At 35.9% G+C, this 21,877-nt stretch overlaps 3 protein-coding genes across 5 annotated transcripts; 1 reads left to right on the forward strand and 2 right to left on the reverse strand.

The window, feature by feature from the left end:
* Positions 1 to 494: 494 nt before the first annotated feature.
* On the reverse strand, positions 495 to 3,412 carry apof (apolipoprotein F). The gene is made up of 2 exons (XM_039689180.2): positions 3,311 to 3,412; positions 495 to 2,613 (listed from the first exon to the last, which is right to left on the reverse strand). The coding sequence occupies exon 2, from the start codon at positions 2,587 to 2,589 to the stop codon at positions 1,336 to 1,338; it is 1,254 nt and encodes a 417-aa protein (XP_039545114.2). The 5' UTR covers positions 2,590 to 2,613; positions 3,311 to 3,412; the 3' UTR covers positions 495 to 1,335.
* A 5,465-nt stretch (positions 3,413 to 8,877) lies between these two features.
* On the forward strand, positions 8,878 to 13,809 carry tac3b (tachykinin precursor 3b). 2 transcript variants are annotated; one of them, XM_089134264.1, is made up of 7 exons: positions 8,878 to 9,052; positions 9,122 to 9,263; positions 10,718 to 10,811; positions 11,045 to 11,077; positions 11,184 to 11,237; positions 11,673 to 11,733; positions 11,852 to 13,809. In XM_089134264.1, exons 2-7 carry the CDS (start codon positions 9,174 to 9,176, stop codon positions 11,868 to 11,870), a joined length of 351 nt encoding a protein of 116 aa, XP_088990390.1. In that variant the 5' UTR covers positions 8,878 to 9,052; positions 9,122 to 9,173; the 3' UTR covers positions 11,871 to 13,809. The 2 variants fall into 2 exon arrangements, with proteins under 2 accessions (XP_088990390.1, XP_039545135.2); XM_039689201.2 differs by having other exon boundaries at positions 8,879 to 9,052; positions 9,143 to 9,263.
* Positions 13,810 to 14,710: 901 nt separating this feature from the next.
* Positions 14,711 to 20,746, reverse strand: c1galt1lb (core 1 synthase, glycoprotein-N-acetylgalactosamine 3-beta-galactosyltransferase 1, like b). 2 transcript variants are annotated; one of them, XM_039689183.2, is made up of 4 exons: positions 20,294 to 20,746; positions 19,297 to 19,548; positions 17,310 to 17,974; positions 14,711 to 15,298 (listed from the first exon to the last, which is right to left on the reverse strand). In XM_039689183.2, the coding sequence occupies exons 2-4, from the start codon at positions 19,514 to 19,516 to the stop codon at positions 15,041 to 15,043; spliced, it is 1,143 nt and encodes a 380-aa protein (XP_039545117.1). In that variant the 5' UTR covers positions 19,517 to 19,548; positions 20,294 to 20,746; the 3' UTR covers positions 14,711 to 15,040. The 2 variants fall into 2 exon arrangements, with proteins under 2 accessions (XP_039545117.1, XP_039545118.1); XM_039689184.2 differs by lacking the exon at positions 20,294 to 20,746 and adding an exon at positions 19,645 to 19,747.
* Positions 20,747 to 21,877: the final 1,131 nt, after the last annotated feature.

A 21,877-nucleotide genomic window follows, 5' to 3' on the forward strand; every position in this document is an offset into this window, starting at 1 on the left:
CTGAAACTCATTTTGACCTTGAACCGTTTGGTTCCCATTGAAGTCCATTATATGGAGAAAAATCCAGTAATGTTTCATCAAAAACCTTACTTTCTTTTCGACTGAAGAAAGAAAGACATGGACATCTTGGATGACATGGGGATGAGTAAATTATCAGCAAAAGTCTTTTTAAAAGTGAACTAATCCTTTAATGTCAAGCCCTGGGTATTTTATTTAGGCCTATAGGCTATAATATTATAGATATGTGGCGAGCCTGAGTATAGTTTTACACATCAACCCAGTCTATTGTGTACAGTCTATTCTGTAATACGCAGAGTCAGGTTTTCTTTTAGCACATTAATCTGTCAATAAATGTGGCTCACCCAGGTTTTCTTATAGCCTACACCTATAAATATTTATCAACTGAAATAGGCTACTGGTAGAAACAGTTCTAACTGATTTACTTGTAACTGTTACATATTCATATTTGTATTAATGACAAGAGACTGCAGTGGTTCAACTCAACTGGCTTTTACTCACGTCTGCTTATAATAACGTGTACACGTCACTAATGACAATATTCAAACTGACAGTTACAAATTAAAGCCTTGACTTTAAGCTATGTCTGAGTATCTTGTATTCTACTTGTCTTGTGTTCTGCTCTTCCCACTGATGTTATTGATTTAAATAATGTAATAGTTAAATATGACCCATGCTGGTTGACGAAGAAATGATATGTTGATAGGTTGTAAATTGATTACTGGCCATTCCTGTTATGTAGAACCTTTTGAGGTCGAACTAAATTTAAAAAGTATTTCTATGAATAGGCATACCAGACTTTAAGACATTTACACTAGACAAGCTCAGAAATTTAACATGAAGCTTGATAGGGATGTCTTAAAAAAAACGTGCAAAAAAAAAAAACATTTAGTGAAGATCATTAAAATATCATACAGATTTCTGTAACTTTATCTAACAGAATGGAATGTTTTAAATTGAGAAAAATCCATTGCTACAATAAGCTCATGAAAGTGCTACTGTAATTTTTTTTTACCCAACAATGATGTTACTTCCTGCTAATGTCATTACCTTTTGGATATTAATAATATTACAATCAAGATGGAAAGTGACATTTAGGACATATGAAAACCCAATTAAAACAGCATTGAAATATAAATAAAATGTTTGTTAGTTTCAGTAGAAATTAAGAGATTTAACTCTCATTATTTTTATAGGCCTGATATTGTAAACTGTAACAGCAAACTATGACTGAACACAAACAAAATAGAGCTTCTTCAACATCATTTACAGCTGGTGGAAAAATCATTGAGTCCCTAGAGCAGTCTCATTAGGTTTTTATTGGACAGTGATACTTCCATCCTCCAAGCTGTTCTGGTTCATTAGCAGGTCGCCATCCTCTTTCATGTTGTTCAGCAGATATTTGATCCCTGCCTTCACACCCGTTTTTAAACCAGCCCCCAACGCATAACCAGCGACCCCTGCAGTTCCCCCGGTTACAGCCATGAGGGCATCTGTGCCCAGATCCACGGTGCTGAAGATGGCTCTCTCTTTTGCAGTATCATAGCAGTTAACCGAAGCATAGTAAACTGCTGTTCCCAGATTATACAGTGTGGAAACTGCAGGAATCCACTCCACAACCATATACACTCGCTCCTCTTTTTCATTGACACAGTGATGCTGAGGGACCCCATTTCTGCGCCAACGTACAGACCCCACTTTGCAATTCTGAATCCAGCTCTCAGAGTTAGATGAAGGCACTATGCTGCTTCCAGGCCTCAAGATAACGTGATAATATTCAGAATCGCCATCTTGGCTCACACCTGCACATTGGATTCCCAAGCGTCGACAAGCCTGCTGTGCTTCCCCAATACGCAATGGCCCGCTCTGTTCTGCAGCCTGTCCCAGTAACTGAGTGCCTTTCACCCTCACCCATCCCTTGCATTTCTCCATAGGCTTAACTTTACCCTTATAACCATTAATTCTCTCACCTACCTCAGCTAGCTGATGGATGTTAAATATAACAGCCTGCAAGTGGCACTGTGACTCAGAGTTGAGCATAAGAGGAGATGGCGGGGTTTGGAATCCATTGGTGAAGGTGTGATGGCCAATATGTGCTAATTCCCTCTCTTTGCCTCTCTTGATCAGCACCAGCACGTCCTGCAAAAATTCACATGTATCATTTTGGCCCAACACCGCATAGAGTTGCATTACCAAAGCCTGGGCTTCAGTCAAACATCCTGCTGACACCAACACAGGCACCATTGCCAAGCCCAATAGCTCCTGAGAGAAAGCGTTGCCTCTCCAGCCTTTATTGGCGAGCTCTGCACAGCTTGCATTGCTTTGGAGATCCAGCTGACCTTGTAGAGAGGCTGAGAGGTTTAAGACCAACTGTTGAGCGGCGTGAAGACCATCTTTAACCACTTGTGTTTCTACTTGGTCTGTTTGAGACATTTTTGAAGTCACTGAGGGACTCAGGCGGCTTTGAGGGAGTGGAGCTCTGCCAAATACTACTTCAGACAGTAAGAGGTGGATGAGAAGTAACAATTGGAGTTTTGAGCCCCATTTAGCCATGTTGAACTGTGGAGTCATGCAGCACCAAGCAAATCGCAGATTCTGGATTGTTTTTTTTTAAGAAGAAAAAAAAGAGAAGTTTAACTGTATGTGCAGTGTACATAAAGCTGTTTATGTGCACTTTAAAGGTATGGATTAATCATGATGTCTTATGAGCACCAAGTTTATTTGATGTTACTTGAATACAGTAAAAACAGTAATGTTGTAAAATATTATAACAATTTAAAATATCTGTTTTCAATTGAAATGTAATTTATTCCTGTGATGGAGCAACCATTTTTAAGATTTCAAAATCTTAATTATTCCAAATTATTATTTTGACCTATGTATCTATACAAATATCTGCAGCTGTAGCTATATCATGAGACCATGAGATATCTGGGTACTTGTGTGCTTGTCTTTGTAATAGTGCAGCTGGGAGAAAAGAAAGGAAGGAGGGGATGAGCACTTTTTTTTGGTAAGACTCCTCCCTCCATGATGTTCTTACACTTCTTTATACATCTTATATATTTAAAATACGTTAAAATGTTATTATAAAACAGTTTAAATTTATAGAGCATTTATAAATGTCATCATATCATTTTAAGTACATTTCTCAAACATGTCAGATTTAGTTGAAAAAGATTATCATTTTAATTTTATCTAAATTACAGAGGAAATTATATTTCAAGTCATTTAAATGTAATATACTTTGGAATTATTGATCGTTATATGAAAATGAGATTAATAAGACTCTTACCTTCTAACAATCGCGATAGTACCTCTGTGATGAAATCAAGCCTTCACAAAAAACATGTACATCTCCCTATCTCTCGTTATACCCCTCTCTCTCTCTCTCTCTCTCTCTCTCTCTCTCTCTCTCTCTCTCTCTCTCTCTCTCTCTCTCTCTCGCTGGCCCAATTGCCCTGAATGAGACATCACGTGGAGAGGATCAATGTGTTCAGTGGACATTTTGTTTATTTACCCTCATGTCCCCTCTCTTCCTCTCATTCTCACTCTGCTTTTTCTCTGAAGACCATGTGGGGGCTTTGTGTTTGACCCAGATAAATTGAACACTCGTTTCATGCATGGGAAGATTGTGAGTGTGTGTGGCAGTGAGAGAGAACAGGATTGTGCACCGGTTTACAAAATTCCACTTGGTTCAGTCATTTATGCTGCTCAGACCATATATTTGAATCAACATTCAATGCAACATCCAATATCGGTTTACAGCTAACTTAATGTTGCTAAAAAGAAAAATACACACACAAAAAAAACAAAAAAACAATATTACCTCTCTCCCACTCTTGAAGATTGTTGCCTAGTTGTTTCTAAATCTTTTTTTTTTTTTTGATTATTACATGTATTATGTAGGGCCCCGAAATGTGAGATTTATATTTTTTCTTTTTGCATAATTTTGTGTTTATTTCCAGTTTTTTTTTTTTTTTTTTAAAAGCCCTGCAGGACCCTGCTATGTTGTGTTCCCCATCTGTCAGTCACTACAACATAATGTAGACTGACAAATGGGGTCTCACTTGGGAGCCCCAAGGCCCCAATGGACTACTTGCACAACTACTTCCATGTTCTACTTATATCGGGAGTTTCCGGTTAGAGTGTTCATCGTACGTCCATTCATGAGAATGCAGATTATCACTACGTTTTTTGAATGCCAATTGATTAAAACAATGAATAATGATCTCTGTATTAATTATCTTGAGCCTGATATAATGATCCTATAGGCTAAATATATTTTCTTTCCACCTGTTCCATTCTGAATAATTAATAGGCTAAATATTATAATAATTGGTAGTTATCAAATAAACGTGGTCTAACCAGAGCTAAAATATGCTAATAACACTTTTACTAATTCCTAACATGAGATCAGAACACTCCTGTCCCATACACCGCACGACCCTGAGTGTTATCACAGGTGGAGCATAGGTGTCTCCTCTTAAAATTCAGAACAGATAAAACCATGACGGTGAAAGACACATTTTTACATTAGGCAGTAAATGAACCAAGTACATCTGATTTAACTTGAACATAATACATATACCTTTACTATCACAAAAAACTTAAAGAACTTACTGCAATAACACATAAATCAACTCTCAATAAACAATTACCCACAATGCACACAGCTGCTAGCGCTGACTGCCAGGTCATTACAATTTATTTATCCACTAACCTGCAGCAGTTTTATGTCTTCTCATTAACAATGTTCAGTATTTTTGTCTTTGCCTACTTATATTCTATACTTGAGCTTACATTTTTTAAATGAATTTGAATAATAAAAAGTGTGCATTGGTGCTTTATTCCTGTCTTTTTAAAATAGTTGAATGAATGAATGAATGAATGAATGAATGAATGAATGAATGAATGAATGAATGAATGAATGAATGAATGAATGAATGAATGATCGAGAGGTGCGATCGTAGGCCTAGATCAGATCGCACAGATAGCATGGAGGAGAATGAGTCAACTTCTCTGATAATTATTTAAGCATTTTGGTCATAAACATGTAAATAGTAAAACGATTGACATTGAAAAATGACACTGAATGATTACATTTAATCCAAATATATGTTTGTGTTTCGTACTGATGTTATTCATCTGTTCTCACCACAACACTGACACCCTGTGGTGAAATAATGGCGTTTTTTTACTGCCGCAGCTTTCTCGGATTGGCTTGGTTTGGATTTAAACTTCATGTTCCGATGAGTTTTGAAAATTCTGCACACAGTAAACATCAGAATATCACTTCTTCTGTCAATACATTTTCCAAAATATAAAACTTTATTACAGACACTCATTTTAGGTGGTGTTTGTTCAACTCATTGACGATTGACCGCAGTACATTTAAAGTAAACATAACCGGAAGTAAGTGATGATATGCCTGTGTATTGTTTCCAAACGGAAGTGCGTCGCGAAGCTCAGTGTGCAAGTAGTCCATCATCACCTTTGATAATAAAAATGGCCAATGGAACTGGCAAGAGGAGTTTGCATGCCGAACCACTCACCATATAGACCTTATTCAGAGCAGTGCCATGACAGGTATGAAAGTGAGGCTGTGAGGGATAGACTCACCGTGTTTCCAATGGCATCCGCTGTAAAAAGCTGAATAAAGCGGCTAGATTACTTACAATTTTCCACAGCTTACGTTGTCGGGAGTTTTTTGTCAACTGACATTTCTTCGGAAGATATTTTTTCCAGTGTTTCATGAGCAGAACAATCCGAAAACACATTAAATAACAGTACAGCCCGAGCCCATTGAAGAGATGCAAGTCTATCCCTCACAGCCTCGCTTTCATTCTCATTAAAAATCAAAGATGGCGCTGCCGTGAATAAGGCGTAGGCTATATAATCACTAAGCAACAAAAATGTGTCAAGATCCGGCCTAGAACTCGGGATTCTGGTGTAAAGGCTAAGTGGTAATAGGCCTACTACTGAGGCCAAATACGTATATGAAAACGTATATTTTTGACGTTGACGACGGACTGATGTCACGTCAGCACTAAGAAAATAACATAATTTGGGTGTAGTAGAGTCTGGAATGAGCCACCAAGTATTCCCCCAAACACAACAAACTAGGACTTTTGATGTTGGTTATTTCATTCCAACAATTATTTATAACAATTGCTTACAAGTTTTAATTGTAGCCTTTACAAATACATTTTAAATTTTTCCAATAATAAACTCCTATGTAAGTATAAACTTGAACATTTTTAATGTACCCGCATGGACTAACACATTATGCTGAGCTGTCTGGTTACGTGGGGCTTATTAAAATTTGCTAATGGATCCAGCGTCAATGGCATCATTTCTGATGAAGTGAGAAACTCATAAGTGGGAGGAGTAGGCCTAATGTACAAGAAGAAATATGTAGAAGTGTGATTCTCATTTTCACATGCCAACTTATTGGCTAAAATCACAAAGGGAATCGCATTTGACACACAATGTCATGATAATACACAGTACTATATCAAGTGTTAACAAAACAAACTTATTATCATAGGGGGCTTTGGGTGATTTTGTGTGTCCATGTGTCAGATATGTCCCTGATATACATTAGTCATTATGGACACCAGAGAGTATAGTAAAATGTGTTACATAAGACTGAAAGCAATCTTTTTTAGTTATAATTCGATATAATTGAATTAAACAAAATTACCAGGAGTAGCCTCAGGATGGTGCATCAACAAGGCAATGCATTATTACTGAATCAACCAAATGATGAGCAACACTGCTATTCACATATAAAACTCCAAACCTGTGTGTAAGTAAATCTTGTGTACATTTCAATTCAATAGTGCCCTAAATCAGTGAAACCATGCTAAATTCCTTGGATTTATAATTAATTCACAGCCTTTTTTTTTCACTGCTGTATGTTATGCCATCCAACATGCGTGTGATTCAGGGAAAGTGATGAATCATCTTTGCAAAGTTTTTTAGAAACCTATAGGTCACTTGGGTTAAATTTTCAATGAGGACACAAAGTCTGATGAATGCTCTGTAAATGCTTACAATTTCAATGACCACTGACCATGAGACAGAATATGAAAGTTTCTTTTCAAAATAAGGGAATGTTTGAATGGACAGAGGAAGCATTAACCACTATTTTATCCTTGATCTAGACTCAAAGGTACAGTATGTATGTGTGCGAGTATGTAGGTGGACGAGGGTTGGACGCAAGCTGTCAACTAATAGAATGACATTGAGAAAGAGTGCACATGAATAAAATACACCAAAAATAAGTGTAAATGCCACATTTGGATAGTAAATAATAGGCCTATAAGAAAAATGATGATTATGACAAAGGAAATACACTAAAAAATACACTAAAAATTCAAGGAAATTAAGCTGTAAGAACGGAAATGAGAAAGAACTCTGCTTGCGTGTTTGTGAGAGTTTATTTGCGTAAGCAAAAGATGGTAGGTGTCATTCACCATTGAGTAGCACTGACTGGACTGTAGTGAGTGTGGGTGTACTTTCGAACTGTTCTAATGCTTCACGTCTGCTTCAGCAAACACATGCACACATTCTCACAAATCCAGGAACAAATTAGTCTTAGGCAAACTAATGATACTTACTTCCACTGACAAGTCTATCAGAAAGTAATCACTTGTTTTGATGGTAATGGAAATGTTAAGAACTGAGGGAATCATTTGTTCTCAATGCAAACAACCAGACTTAATCACTTCAAAGTCCAGTTTCCCAGCTCCACGGCCATTGTCCGTTGTATACTGTAAATCCGGCTTCCGGAAGAACTGTAGTGCGTTGGTGTATCATCAAGACCTTTCCTGCTTGCTGAGGAATCAAAAGAGAGAAATGAGTGTAATTTGAAAAACTAATTAAATGTTCAGGGCTTCGTTATGCAAATTAATTTAGATTTTACAAACAAACAAACAAAAAAACAAACAAACAAAAAAGGTCAATCAAATTGAATGTAAAGACTAAAAGCAAATGTTTTTATGTGAGTGACTAGAGATAAAGTGAAAGAGATTCTGAGAAAGAAAGAGTGAAAGAGGTGCCACTTTTTTTCTCCAGAAAGAAATAGATGGTGATTCCGACCACTGTTGTCATGGTGACTAAATTAATTTGCTCTTATTTGTTCATTTAGTTTTCCTTTTTTTCCCATTAACACAACACCAAGTTCACGTCTGAACTGTTTGGTATAGGCGTTTGATTATGATTTCATCCAGTCTCACAAACACATATGGAGTAAAATGTAAGATATAAATCATTTGTCATACACAGAAGAAGACCATTTACAGATGTCAAATGTCTGCTAAACATTTTTGACATGTCTATAACTTTTTTGAAAGAATATTTCACTCAATTTCAGAGACTGCATGTTAAATAAACCTTGGGTGAAAGTTATCTAATCAATAAGGCATCACCTTTTCTATAGCTTACTGACAGCTTTGTCCTGGTGAAGGACATATCTGAGATGGAGTGAAAGGAATGACCATAGGTGACTCATAATCCCACTGGATAATAAGCATTAAACCCCCAATCACACACATGTCCTTTTGAGTCAAAAATCTGCTAAACCTTCTCTTAAAGAGAGCTATACAGAATAGGCTAAAAAAAAAAAAAAAAAACTTGTCCATTTCCCATCGTCTGACTATATAGCCTATTGGCTCGTATAGCCTACTCTTCACAAGTCAATTCGCAAAGGTTTAAACTGAATTAGACTGGATTTTACACGATTCGAAGCTCAAGAGAATAGAATGAGGTGTGAGTTTCGTAGTTTTGTAATTAACCGCACAAATACGTCAAGGCTCTGGTGTGATAATGACTTTGCGTCACTGGGATATGTTAGCATCATTATTTGGTGGCGCGTATTGGAGAGTTGACTTGCCCAAGCTTGTGTGAGCGGAGCGCGCGAACACTACAAATACAAGAACGCGCGCACCTGCGAGCCTTTACACAGCTCTGAAGAGAGAAGAACCTGAACATCATCCTCCTGAATACCAACTCATCTCAGTGTATTTTAAAGGTATTAATACCTCCTGCTTTATTCAGTTATTTTTGATTAATTACAAAGTTGTTGGTTTGGATTTCATAGGCTAAATAAAGTTTGATGCAGGTGTGAGAAAAGCAGCGCAGCGGATCTGAGGATGTCCTGCATTTGGTCGCTCGTGCTGTTCTCTCTGTTGGTCGCGTGTCCTGGACTCTCGCGCTGTGCGCTCGACTACCTATCATTCACAGTGAGTAGGCTACATGTACAATCAGCGGCTCTTCTTAAAGGAAATCGTTCGTTCGTTTGTTTGACGGACTGTTATATGAGATAAAAAAAAAAGTGGGTTTTAGAGGATAGTTGTCACTTCTTTTTTTTATTACCAGTGAATAAAAAAGTAGCCTATTGCATAAATATTATGCTATGGCCTACTAAATATTTTAACAGTTCCACCGCAATGTCAGTTAAATTATATATTCTGTTACAATTATATATAGGCCTGTGGACAACCGTTTAAAGGTTTTAGATCTGTATGTTAAATGTTTTTGAAAACAGTCTCTTATACACGTCAATGCTGGATTTATTTTATCCAAAACAGTACAAAAGTTTTATTGTGAAATATTTGAACAATTCAAAATATTTTTTTCTATTTGAATATATATATATATAAAAAGAATTCCTATGATAGCACACATTAGAACAGATGTGTCAAATTTTACACAAAATGTGTTGTCCCTGAGCTGATTCAGCACAATTAAATAAGCAGCACAATTAAAATTTAACACATTATGTGTTGTTTTTTACACAACATGTTTTAAAAACAACACACAATGTGTTAAATTTTAATACATGTGCTGAATCAGCTCAGTGACAACACATTTTGTGTAAAATTTGACACATTTGTTCTAAGAGTGCAATCAGCATCATCACTCCAGTCTTCGTTGTCACATGATCCTTTAGAAATGCTGATTTGGTGCTCAAGAAACATTTATTATTGTCAATATTGTAAACAGTTTTTGGGTTCTTTGATGAATATTAAGTTCATATTAAGCTTATCTGAAATAGAAAGCTTTTGCAACATAATACATGTATATACTGTTATTTTGATCAATTTAATGCATCCTTGCTGAATAAAAGTATTAAATTCTTTAAAAAAACAACAACATTTGACTGACCCCAAACTTTTGAACTGTGTATAATGTTAGAAAAGCTTTCTATTTCAGATAAATGCAGCTCTTTTGAACTTTCAATTCATCAAATAATCCTGAAAACATTGATATAAAGGGCTAATAAATGTTTCTCTTGATAATGTATGGAGGTGGCTATAATGAATCCTGATTCCATTAAAAGCTTAATGGTTTCTTTAATGTGATATCTGACTGTTAAATATGGGCTCAAACGGAGGTTCGGCCATGTGTATGCACACACACACACACACACACACACACACAAAATGGCTAAAACAATATATGGCATCACAGGCTAGACATTATGGCCTATACCACTCACTGGTTTATTTTATTATTTTAATGTTTTGTGAAATGAGTGTTCGAAGCAGTTCCCTGGTCATTTTCTTTTGGTTGTTTTTATAATTGTAATGATCATCACAGTTTGGAGTCTTCGTGTTATTGAGTCATTCACATTAGTGAGTCAAACATGAATTTTCTGAGTTCTTGAACCATCCTGTTTGTGTGCTATGTTCAGGACAACAGCGACCCCCAGTCTGAGCGCTATGACAAACGATATGGTGATATCGATTATGACAGTTTCATTGGCCTGATGGGCAGGAGGAGTGCTGGTGAGACACAAAAAGACTAAATTATATGAATGATGAAATTTGCTTTTAATAATTTTAAACATTCAGGAGATTGGGAGTAGTTCATGCAAAAATGAAAATGTCATTATTTACTGCACGACTTTCATGTTGTTCCATAGAAAAAATAATGAAACAACAACACAACAGAATTTCTATCCATAGGCCAAGGCTAAGGATATTTGATGTTGGCTTTATTATAAATTTTTATTTCACAGGAACAAATCGTGACACAATTTCAACATTTAGACGTAAGTTTCCATATTCATTATTATCTTGCTTCAGTGGGATCCTCATATTGATTAAAGTGGCATGTTACAGGCTGACGAGAGATTTTTTTCTTTGGTCCTTTTATAGCTAACACGAATGACATTTTTGTTGGACTGTTGGGACGGAGAAACATAGTGTCTGGTAAGAGATTAATTATTGGTGGTCAATATGAGTTAGCCGAAAGAGTGAATGGGGAATAAGTGATTGCATTAATTAATTATTGCCTGTATATGTCACCAAACAAACCTTCACTGTAAAAAAAAAAATACTGTTGGCTTAACTTAAAAAATTAAGTAACCTGGCTGCCTTAAAATTTTAAGTTCATTGAAATAAAAAATAAAAAAGTTAATCATCAGAAACTCAAAATATTATGAACTATATAAATGATTTAAGTTGATTTGACAAAAGAAAAAATGTTGTGATTACAAATCATGTAAATATGTTTTTAGTGTTTCAGTGCAGAATAAGTGACTGCAGGACATACAAAATAGTGCAGAGAATACACTGACCTCTAGTGGCTACTATGGAGAATAATAGTAAATGAATATATATTTCTATATATATTTTTTGGATCAGCTATTCCTGCTTGGAGACGAGAGAGGAGAGGCAACATTTTCTTAAAGGACAGAAGGCAAAGGTGAGAATTTATAGGCTACTCAATTATGAAACTCAATTAGTTGAATTGCAGCTACATCAACATAGTAAAAGTTATTTTTCAGAGATTTCTGTGTAATTGTATTTCCTTTTCTTTGAAGGTTTTGTTGTGGTGTATGAAGCCTGATCTGATCTGTCTCATCTATTCCCGAAGAAAACGTATCTTTCTTTATAAGATAAATGAGTTGTCTGATTTTTTGTTTGTTGTCAAAGTGCATTCATTCTAGTATATTTTATTGTTGTTGTTGTTGTTTTTTGTAGGATAATAATTCTTACATTGAGCCCCCTTAAGAGTACAGAACTGAGTATTCTCAAATCAGATAAAGGATTTTCTTTCAATGGATGACAACAATGTTGATTGGACAGATATAAGAAGATTGAAGAATATATGAGCCCCACTGTAAATTTTTTTTGCTTATACCTTATTCATTTTAACATATGCTTATTCAAAGTGCTGTAAAATGCACAGGGGTGAAATAACGATATTTTATTTACTTATAGAGAAAAAATCCACACAAGAAAACAACTGTTTACTGTAAAATAAGTCTTTATTTAATTTGCTGGTTATTATTCCTCATTGAATTAATCTTATCACACATTTGCCTCACACACTCTTTTATAAATTAAAGATTGCTGTGAAAGTGCTGTACAGGATTCCATTGGTACATGAAGACCCTAATGAGAAAATAAAGGGCATGAAAAAACATCAATTGAGAAATACAATTTTGCTTTAAAAAGATTGGCAAGGACATTTGCGTCTTCCAGCTGGTTTTATGAATGGTTCTGATTCATTTATGACAAATTGAGTTCCCTCTTCGTTATATAATCCACTACACATCTCGCAAATTTCTATGGGCCTTCTTTGTCAACACATTTTCCCAGAACACTTTGCTCAAACAATATAATGTCTGCAAAGAAAACTACTCATCTTAAGATCTGATCTACATTTCATTGTTCTGTTGAGGTTCTGAGCCAATCTGAAAAATAACAAATCAAAAGTCAACTCAAGGAAAATGGAAAGATTACAAAGGAATTTTAGCTAAAGAGCTTTTCTGAGGAAGATCATCAAGAGAAGTATAAGCATGTTCAAACGTTTCTTAACTTCTTGTTAAAATAATAGAACTTTACCACATAAAAAAACCCAAAACAACCAGATCATCCTTGAAGTAGGTGGCACAAACTCTTTAAATCAACAGAACACTGCAAACAGCCCCCAGAATTCACACCATATGTATTAATGAAAACTCACTTGCCTTGATTTAGCCTCACACATTTAGTCAAAACCCATATTCATTCCCTCAACAATACCCAGAATTCCATTAGGTATTAAAATAAGAATCATTTTACCAAGAATGTTTTTTATGCTCGATCAATTCACAACAAGACCATTCATTTCTACAACAAATGCAAAAGTGATGCTGGGAGTGGTCAAAATAAAACAGTGGTTTATATTAAAATACAACTCATTCCCAGTTCAAATAAGTTTATTTATTCAAATAAACTATTAGAAATTCTTCATAATTGTGGCAAGCCACTCCGTTTCAGTTAGTGCACTGTCAAAATGATTGCCAAGATTCTTCTCTTTATTCCTCATTACTGTCCTCTGCCTGCCTTGCAGCCCCTACTTTACCTCCTTGCTTTACCATACTTGAATAGAAAGTGAATAATACACATTTAACGTGCATTATTTTTGCTCATGAAAAGTTTGACAACATCAGAATATTTAAAGGCATGGTTTTAAAAAAAATGCTGTCACCATTTTCTCAGCCTGATGTCTTTCCGAAGGCATACGACTTTTGTATATTTTGGAGAACATGAGGGTGAGTAAACAATGACAGAATTTTTACTTTTGAGTGAACTGTTCCTTTAAGTATAGCAAATACACACACATAACTGAGAAATTGAGACTTAAAACACACATCACAAGAAATTGAATTATTTTCACTACACTGCATCAACTGTAAAATCAGCTAATTTAATCTCACACACAAACCGCTGTAATGTAAAAGCAAAATCAGACAATCCGCAGTCATACTCCAGTCAATTAAATAAAGCATTATGTGGTCTGAAAAATTCAATAATTCACAACCCGCATGCTTCGCAGTGTGCATCTACAAGACCAAAATTTCCACTAGCACAGATAAAGTGTATACTTAAGCTGTCTTATCTACCTTTACTTTTTGCCTACACACTCACGAACTATTGGGCCAGCCAACAGGATCTTAATGGAGTACTAATCCGTGAACACACTTCCAGAAAAGGGTATCAAGTGACTACATCCTGGTTAATCTTTAGTTTGTATGTAATGTTAAAGAAAGTAGTGTGTACATACTCAAATTTGGCAAAGATATGTGACAATATTGGAGCTTGAATGTTTGCAAGATATAAACACCTTCATTTAAACCTGCTCTGAGTTTAAATATTGCCTAATCTCAATACAAACACAGGAATGCATGGAAATTAATTATTTCTCTGGATCAGAGCAGAGGCACTAATTCAAGGGAATGAGCAAATTAAAGGAATATCAAGGCCCCCTGTTCTTATGAAATTGTTGAAATCACAGTGCAGGGCAAATACACAATTCATATATACATATATATATATGAAGAGTTCAGATGCAAAAGCCTCTAAATGCCATTTGAAATTTTCTTCTTTAATGATGATTTTTATCAAACTTGTATATTTAAGTTCAGTAATTTCACTTAAATAACAATTAATAGGTAATTATCATTGCCATTTAAGTGAAAACACTGAACTTAAATATACAAGTTTGATAAAAATCATCATTAAAGAAGAAAATTTCAAATGGCATTTAGAGGCTTTTGCATCTGAACTCTTCATATATATATATATATATATATATATATATATATATATATATATATATATGAATAAAATAATAATAATAATAAAAATTAATAAAAAAATCACAAACGAATGCCAAATATATCAAATGCAGAGGGAGCCTGGTAATAAGGCAGGCTCATAGGCTAAATGAATCGCTTCTCAAGAACCGCAAACTCTGCCTCTACATGTCTTAACCTTCATTTCATACAATTACGCACTGTTAGGGTTATATTTAAACATTCACATAGAAATGCATTATTAAAAGGAAAACCCTCTCGAACAGTTCATTTAATCACACAAACATGTCATGCACACATTTCTGTGGCGCAATATAGGATTCGATTAAAGACATCAAAAAAAAAATGAAAAGCCGCCACCCCCCAAAAAAATACTTATTTTTGAAGATTTTAAATGTTTTTTTTTTTTTCCTATGCAAAAAGCTGCTAAGACTTTTCATTAAGTTCAAGGGATTGTTTTTCTCCTTCCTGTGCTTCTACCCCCTGCTTTTTCTCCAAGTCTCCAGTTTCCATTTTGTCTGGGACAGGGGCATTGAAGTCTTGTATGATTTTAGGTTCAGGGGGCTGATAGCGGTATTTGTAGCCAAAGGCACGCAAGTGGTAAGTGTAGTATTCCAGCAGGTACATGTGTGATGCGTCCATATAGTGGAAAGAAACAGCCAGGTCTGAGCAACACTGTGGTCCCTAAGAGAGATAAAGAAAGGATTATGCAAATTAATATAGAAATATATATATATTATATTACCGTATTTGTTTAGTTGTAAAACACAAATGACAATGTACTGATCACTCTTTTTCATTCAGCTTTCAAGACGATTGAAAAAAATACAATTATAAATGTCGATTCAGTTTTGATGCATTTAGCAGATGCTTTAATTCAAAACAATTTACAATAGAAGTTGCAGCAGTTACCACCCACTGGATTGGAAGATTTTTAGTGAATAAAGACTTCAGACAGTTCTCAGAAGACGTATAGAACACTATTCAAATGGACTTCTGTTGTGATACTTTTGCATCCTTTTAAAGGCTGGAAATAGGTGCCCATTCACTGTAATGGAGACAATTTAAGAGCACATTTTATGCAAATAATCTTCTCTTGTGTTCAGCGGAAAAAGAAAATTAAAAACAAAAATGAAATGAGTTTGGATTGATATCAGTCAGTTGATATCAGGCCAACAAGGAAGAAAAGGAATAGTCGAATAAAGACGTTATTTTTGTTTTTTTCGCACAAAAAGTATTCTCGTCGCTTGATAAACTTATAGTTGAGCCGCTGTAGTCACATGGGATATTTAAACATTTTCTTCATTGACTTTCTGGGCCGTCAAGAGCCAGTCCCTTAGGCAGCCAATGTGGTAGTGAGACAGCTCTCAAATTTAATCAAAAATATCTTAATTTGTGTTCCGAAGATGAATGAAGGTCTTACGGGGTTGGTACAGCATGGGGGTGAGTAATTAATGACTAACGTCCACCCACAGAAATGCAAACTCCCTCAACTTGTGCACTTCTTATAACTTACTGTGTTTACTCGGCTCTTACGGTGATCTTTTGTGTAATGTACAATAAACTTATTACATAAACTCATCAGTATTTGATCATCATTCGCACCTATTATTATTCGGCTATTATTAAATAATGGATACATACAAGCAGATGACAAATACGTTATAATAACCGTAATTAAACTACTAAACATACCTGTTCCATCTCTATACAGTACGCTGCCTCTGTAGGCATTATTGTCTGACTCAAAATGAACACAGTTACTGAGAGTTTCTGATATTATCATCATTCAGTGAGATGAAATTGTCCTGAGAGACTGAGCGCGAGCTCATGAAGCTCCGCCCCCTGTGTCGGCAGCAGCAGCTTATTTGCATCTAAAGGGCACACACTAAAACAGCGCGTTTTTCTGAGCCCCCCAAAAATGACTTTAAACATGCTGTAAAAAAATGATCTGTTGGGTATTTTGAGCTGAAACTTCACATACACATTCTGGGGACATCAGAGACTTATTTTGCATCTTGTGAAAAGGGGCATAATACGGGACCTTTAAGAGGAAATTCAGAGACTGATCTGAAACACAAAGTTGCACTGTAATGAATGTAGCGACAGATCTTTTTTCGTATTGTGTCATACAACCAAGATAAACCGATAATGGGAAAAAACTTGCTGTCAATTGTACACTCTTAGAAAAAAGGGTTCTATATATGTAGCATAGTTTTCTTTACTCAACTCCAAAGGAAATTTAATGCTAAAAAAGGTTCTATAATGAGAAGAAAGAACCCTTTTGGCACAAAGGTTCTTTAAAGGCTATTGTTTGTTCATATATTACATTATTCTGCAACATTTTGTTGTATGTAATTAAATTTTTTTAAACTGTTGTAGTAACTTTATATCACATTTTAATCATGATGATTTGGGAGGATAAAAACTGAAATGGCACTCTTCGTCTGATATTGATTAATTACATTTTTTAACCCACATATCTTGAATTTTGTGATCATTCACATGCATTGCATTTTAGGGGTTCCAAATACGTAGCGCTTTAGAACCTTTTAAGGTTCTATATAGAACCTTTCCTTCTAAGAGTGAAGAAAGGGGCGTGGTTTAAGTGGACTAAATGATTGGAGAAGTCTGACATACATCACCAGAGAGTAGTCGGAAGATGAAGATACGTTTTCACAGAATTCAGACTCACCTGCACAATGGGGTAATAACAGTAGTTCCAATACCAGAAAGTCTTGGGAAATGTGCCAGTGAGATGGGACTCGGGTACGAAAGGATGGAATGTCTCTCTTTGTAAGGTGTCTCGGGAGTCTCCTGCCACAACGCCTACCTTCTCTAAACACTGACCCATAGCTAAGTCCTCCACTGAGGAAGTGTGAGTGCACACTTTGGTACGAAAGCCCTCCACAAACCTCCTCAGAGCTTCTTTGCTGAGCACGTAGCCAGCGCCGCCACTCATGTAGCCCTGTTTTACGTACGGCTTAAACCGCCGGCCAAAATACACAGGGTCCTCTGGAGAGTGGCTAGCCAGAATCCACCGCAGGTTGTCGACTATTACATAAGTGTCGTCATCCGCTTTGAGGAACCAGTCTGCCTCGTCCCCGTGCTTCTCCATGACATAATGGAAAGCACGAATGGTTTTCCAGTACAGCTGATCCCGACCTTCCTTGGTGTTTAGGCCAACGGTGGGAAAATCGGGGTTATCCACAGAGCTTATGAAGACCACAATGTTGCAGTGGCGACTCCACGTGGCTTTCACGTGTCGAGCTTTTTTCTCAAGGTTATCAGGGCCAGTCATAACCCAACACAGAATGCGTACACGCTTATAGAGACCATCAGCCAGTTTGCCATCCTCACCTACAAGAAACAGTCCAAGAAAAATATATGAAGTTAATGAAAATCTAATACTACAAAGTAGCAAATTAATGATACTAAAAATTCATTTGTCAAACTGCAACTCAACCGTGTATGCTAAATAAAATATATGAATGAAAATATTTAGGCTTAAATATGAATAAATAGTCTAAATTATATCCGTTCACCATATAAAGTGATTGTGTCTCTTCGGAAGACTTGGATTAAGCTAATCGATTCATATGGATGACTTAGTTTCACTGTTTTTATGAACTGTCCATTTTTTTATTGCATGTACTTTTAATGGAGGATGAACAAAAATCATGAACAATGAACAAGGTTGAACAAGGGTGTGGCAAATATTACAAAAGGTTATTTTTTGGGTGAACTAATCCTACATGTAAAACTAGCAAAGCGGTTTTAAAATTGTTGAAGAAATTTGAAAATTGTTTTATTTAAACAATATCGTTGCTATTCAATAAAGAATATCGTCATCTACTTTAAATTGTATGCATGAGTAATTGACAAAATTTGAGTCAGTATATGAGAGTCCATTTCTTTACACTTTACCAAGGACAAAACATTAGATGCAAGCCCAAAATCAGAGCAAAGTCCATCTCTCCAGGGAGAACACACAAATACATGCCCAAAAAGAGTTTCCCACAAAGAGGGCTTCACTCAAATGGACGTTAACTCTTAGTTAAATTGTAACACCAGGGTGTGGAGCTACATCCACAAATCATAAAACATAATAAAGGCAAAGTACTGCATAGATCGGCTCTACCAGTCAAACACACCACTTCAGAGAATGCCTTCACTGTGGTATCACAATAATAACTACAACTACTGTTTTATTTTTAAAAAGTGTATGACTGTCTGTAAGCTGGGAGCAATTTAAAATCACTGGTTGGCAATGAAACAATGGAAAAACAAGTTAAACAACTTGCACAGGTGAAATGAGAGAGCTCAAGGCATGTCATTAATTCAGTGCCATTTAAAATGTTCTTGTTCGACACAGTTACACATTAGGATGTCAATTTACACATATTCCTGCAATGGCACATAGCCAACCGTATTACAGGGTGTGCAAATGCTGCAAAACAGGTTCCTCAAATGAAAGAAAGGGTTTTTTGTCTAGAAGGATTAGTAGGGTTGTAAAATGAGATTCATTTTTTAATAATTAAATATAGCTAACAAGTAATGGATGCAACGTACGAGTAGACAGTTTCTTCTGTAAACTTCTGTCTATTACTACCATCCGTTTTGCTCATTATAAAATAATGGTTTATATTTGCAACAACCTTAATTAGTTCTACAGTGTATACCTGTATGGTGCGGATGATTGAGGTTGAAGAGAGCCGACCTCTCCTTTTTCCAGTTCTTGTTTTCATCTTCTATCATCTCCAGCAGGCTTTTCACATGGGCCTCGTTGTGATGAGACCCGAAGTTTCGCGTGAACCCAACTTGAGTCAGGAGCAGGTACAGGCTGCACGTGCCCACCACAAAGCCCACGTAAAACGCAGAGCGCGGACCGAGAGCTTTCATGACGAGCTCTTGAGACTCTCACCTTAGTGTGACTATTTGACACAGACACAAGGAAGACTACAGTGAGCAGAGGATGGCGTCATATTTATCACACCTATCATCTATTTATGTTTCAAAAGTAGCCTAACCTCTTTAACCCCAAAACCCCGAAAAATAAACCCGATGATAGGCACATACAGTCCTCTTGACCACAGCTCCGTAATCGATATGACAGATTAAACAACGTAGCGATAGTGCAGCATACGTCATCATAGCAGGATACAACTACTGACATCCGACAAATTCTGCTGAATTCAAATTATTGACTTAAGAAAATTACTACCTGTGTCGTGTGTAGACAACGCTATCCGATGTGAAACCATAACTGTCTAGAAAATAACAAATTTGTCTTGTAACATATTTAAGACAAATTAGCCAAATTTAAGATAAATATATGTCTCGTTTACTAACACTGTTAGTCGTACTACGAGGGGGGCCTTTGCAAACTTCCAAAAGGGCCACAAAATAACACATTAAATACGTTATAATAGCATTTCAAAATGTAATCGTAACACAACATGTAGACTGACATCATCAACTGTTGCTTTTGTTATTTTTGAAAGAACATATAGCTTCTGTAATCATAAAATTAATCTAAGGGTTTTTTTTATATAGTAAAAAGTTTTAAAAACAAGTAACTGTTAGCTATGTCATGATTACTGCAGAAGTACCATGGGAAATATCTTAGCCTAAATGCGGAACAATAAGGTATAGAAATAAACACTGTCACAATCTTACCAGACAGCTGATTTCCTCCATAACTGAAGTGAAGAAAAAAAACTGCAAGATTCGGTTTCGGTGCCTTTCGGTCCAACTTAGAGAGCTAGCATAACACTAAAGCTGTGGTTTCAACTTAAATACAAGAAATTTGGCAGCTTAGCCACGAACATCGCCTCCAAAATCATGCCCTGCCTATTTTCTGCTCCATAAAAAATTTGGTATGGTAGATAATATTACGCTTTACTTGAAGCTAACTAGCAACGTGCTTCCTCACGTAAAGCCGAGATGTACTATGGGGGCGGTTCAATACAGTAACGTTATTTGAATAAGCCAGCCTCTTAAGAGCTTCTGTCTGTCTGTTTTGTGGACAGTGACACGCACTCACCCCACTAAATTGTGTTGCATTTATTTTAAAAAAAAGAAAAAAAGAAAACGAATTCTTTTCGACAACACCATTCTAGAAAAGTAAACGCTTGTTCAACTGTGAACTGTTTGCGTCACAATCAATACATGACATACGGAAGCGCATTTGATTGGATGGTTTGCCTGTCGATCTTGGGCTGAATGAAGATGTCATTTGAACGGAGCGTTATGATTGGGCCACATGGAACACATTTAACTTTTACTAGACAGTCTGGTAAAGGGTTTAGCGCTCTCTCTCTCTCTCTCTCTCTCTCTCTCTCTCTCTCTCTCTCAATTCAATTCAATTCAATTCAAATTGCTTTATTGGCATGACTGTACATATTACAATATTGCCAAAGCTTGTAACACATAGCATAGTGAAGACATCAATAAAAACAAAGTATTATAACAACTTAAATTGAAATGTACAAATTAAATTAATTGCAAAAAAATAACAGTGTAACAGATTATAAATTCTATGAACTCTCTCTCTCTCTCTCTCTCTCTCTCTCTCTCTCTCTCTCACAGACACACACACACACGCATTATGGTTTCAGCAAGCGAAGGCACTGAGCAAATGAAATCACGCCAAGAAGAAAATTCTTAACCCTCTACACCCCTTAGACAGCGGAAGGTGTTCTTAAGCCCCATGTTCAGTAGGCTACAACCAATTAAAATGGTCAAAAAGGATCAAATAACTGCCATTTGAAAGTTGAACTTCCTTTACTGACACGTGGTCACAGAAGAATGCTTTAGTTTTAGTAATCTTATTTTAAATTAAATGACCCTACACATACACAACATGTATAAATGCATTTAAGGTGTATAGAAGCCTTTTATGAAGTTTTTATTTTATTTTGCATGTTCAGAAATTCTTTTTTGTTGTGCGATACTTTTCAAGGATGTCGCATATGATATCACATGCACAATATAAGCTCTAAATATAGTTCTATTTATTATTATTTATTAACATTTTTGAAAAAATGTGTATTGCTTTCTGACTGTCTCATATGTGAATTAATAATTTTCTCTGTTTCTGTACCATTATGGCAAAAAAAAAAAAAGTATAAATAAATGTTCCCAAATGAACCGAGAAATTATGTGAAACCATTTTTATCATGTACCATCAAAATATGTTCAGTAGAGGGTTAAAAATTCTTGCTCTACAACAACTACGCCTAGCATAGCCGGTGTCGTAAT

The sequence above is a fragment of the Pimephales promelas genome, chromosome 8, assembly GCF_988280905.1.
Source record: "Pimephales promelas chromosome 8, fPimPro1.hap1.1, whole genome shotgun sequence".
In the NCBI taxonomy this organism is placed as follows: Eukaryota; Metazoa; Chordata; class Actinopteri; order Cypriniformes; family Leuciscidae; genus Pimephales; species Pimephales promelas.

Excerpts from the sequence above, each read along its gene's own strand:
- apof (XM_039689180.2), bottom strand. The coding sequence starts at position 2,589 with ATGACTCCACAGTTCAACATGGCTAAATGGGGCTCAAAACTCCAATTG.
- c1galt1lb (XM_039689183.2), bottom strand. The coding sequence starts at position 19,516 with ATGAAAGCTCTCGGTCCGCGCTCTGCGTTTTACGTGGGCTTTGTGGTG. Across the intron at positions 17,975-19,296 it reads CAATCATCCGCACCATACAG|GTGAGGATGGCAAACTGGCT; the intron begins GTATACACTGTA and ends TGTTTCTTGTAG. Across the intron at positions 15,299-17,309 it reads GTTATTACCCCATTGTGCAG|GGACCACAGTGTTGCTCAGA; the intron begins GTGAGTCTGAAT and ends TATCTCTCTTAG.
- tac3b (XM_089134264.1), top strand. The coding sequence starts at position 9,174 with ATGTCCTGCATTTGGTCGCTCGTGCTGTTCTCTCTGTTGGTCGCGTGT. Across the intron at positions 9,264-10,717 it reads TCGACTACCTATCATTCACA|GACAACAGCGACCCCCAGTC; the intron begins GTGAGTAGGCTA and ends TGCTATGTTCAG. Across the intron at positions 11,078-11,183 it reads CACAATTTCAACATTTAGAC|CTAACACGAATGACATTTTT; the intron begins GTAAGTTTCCAT and ends GTCCTTTTATAG.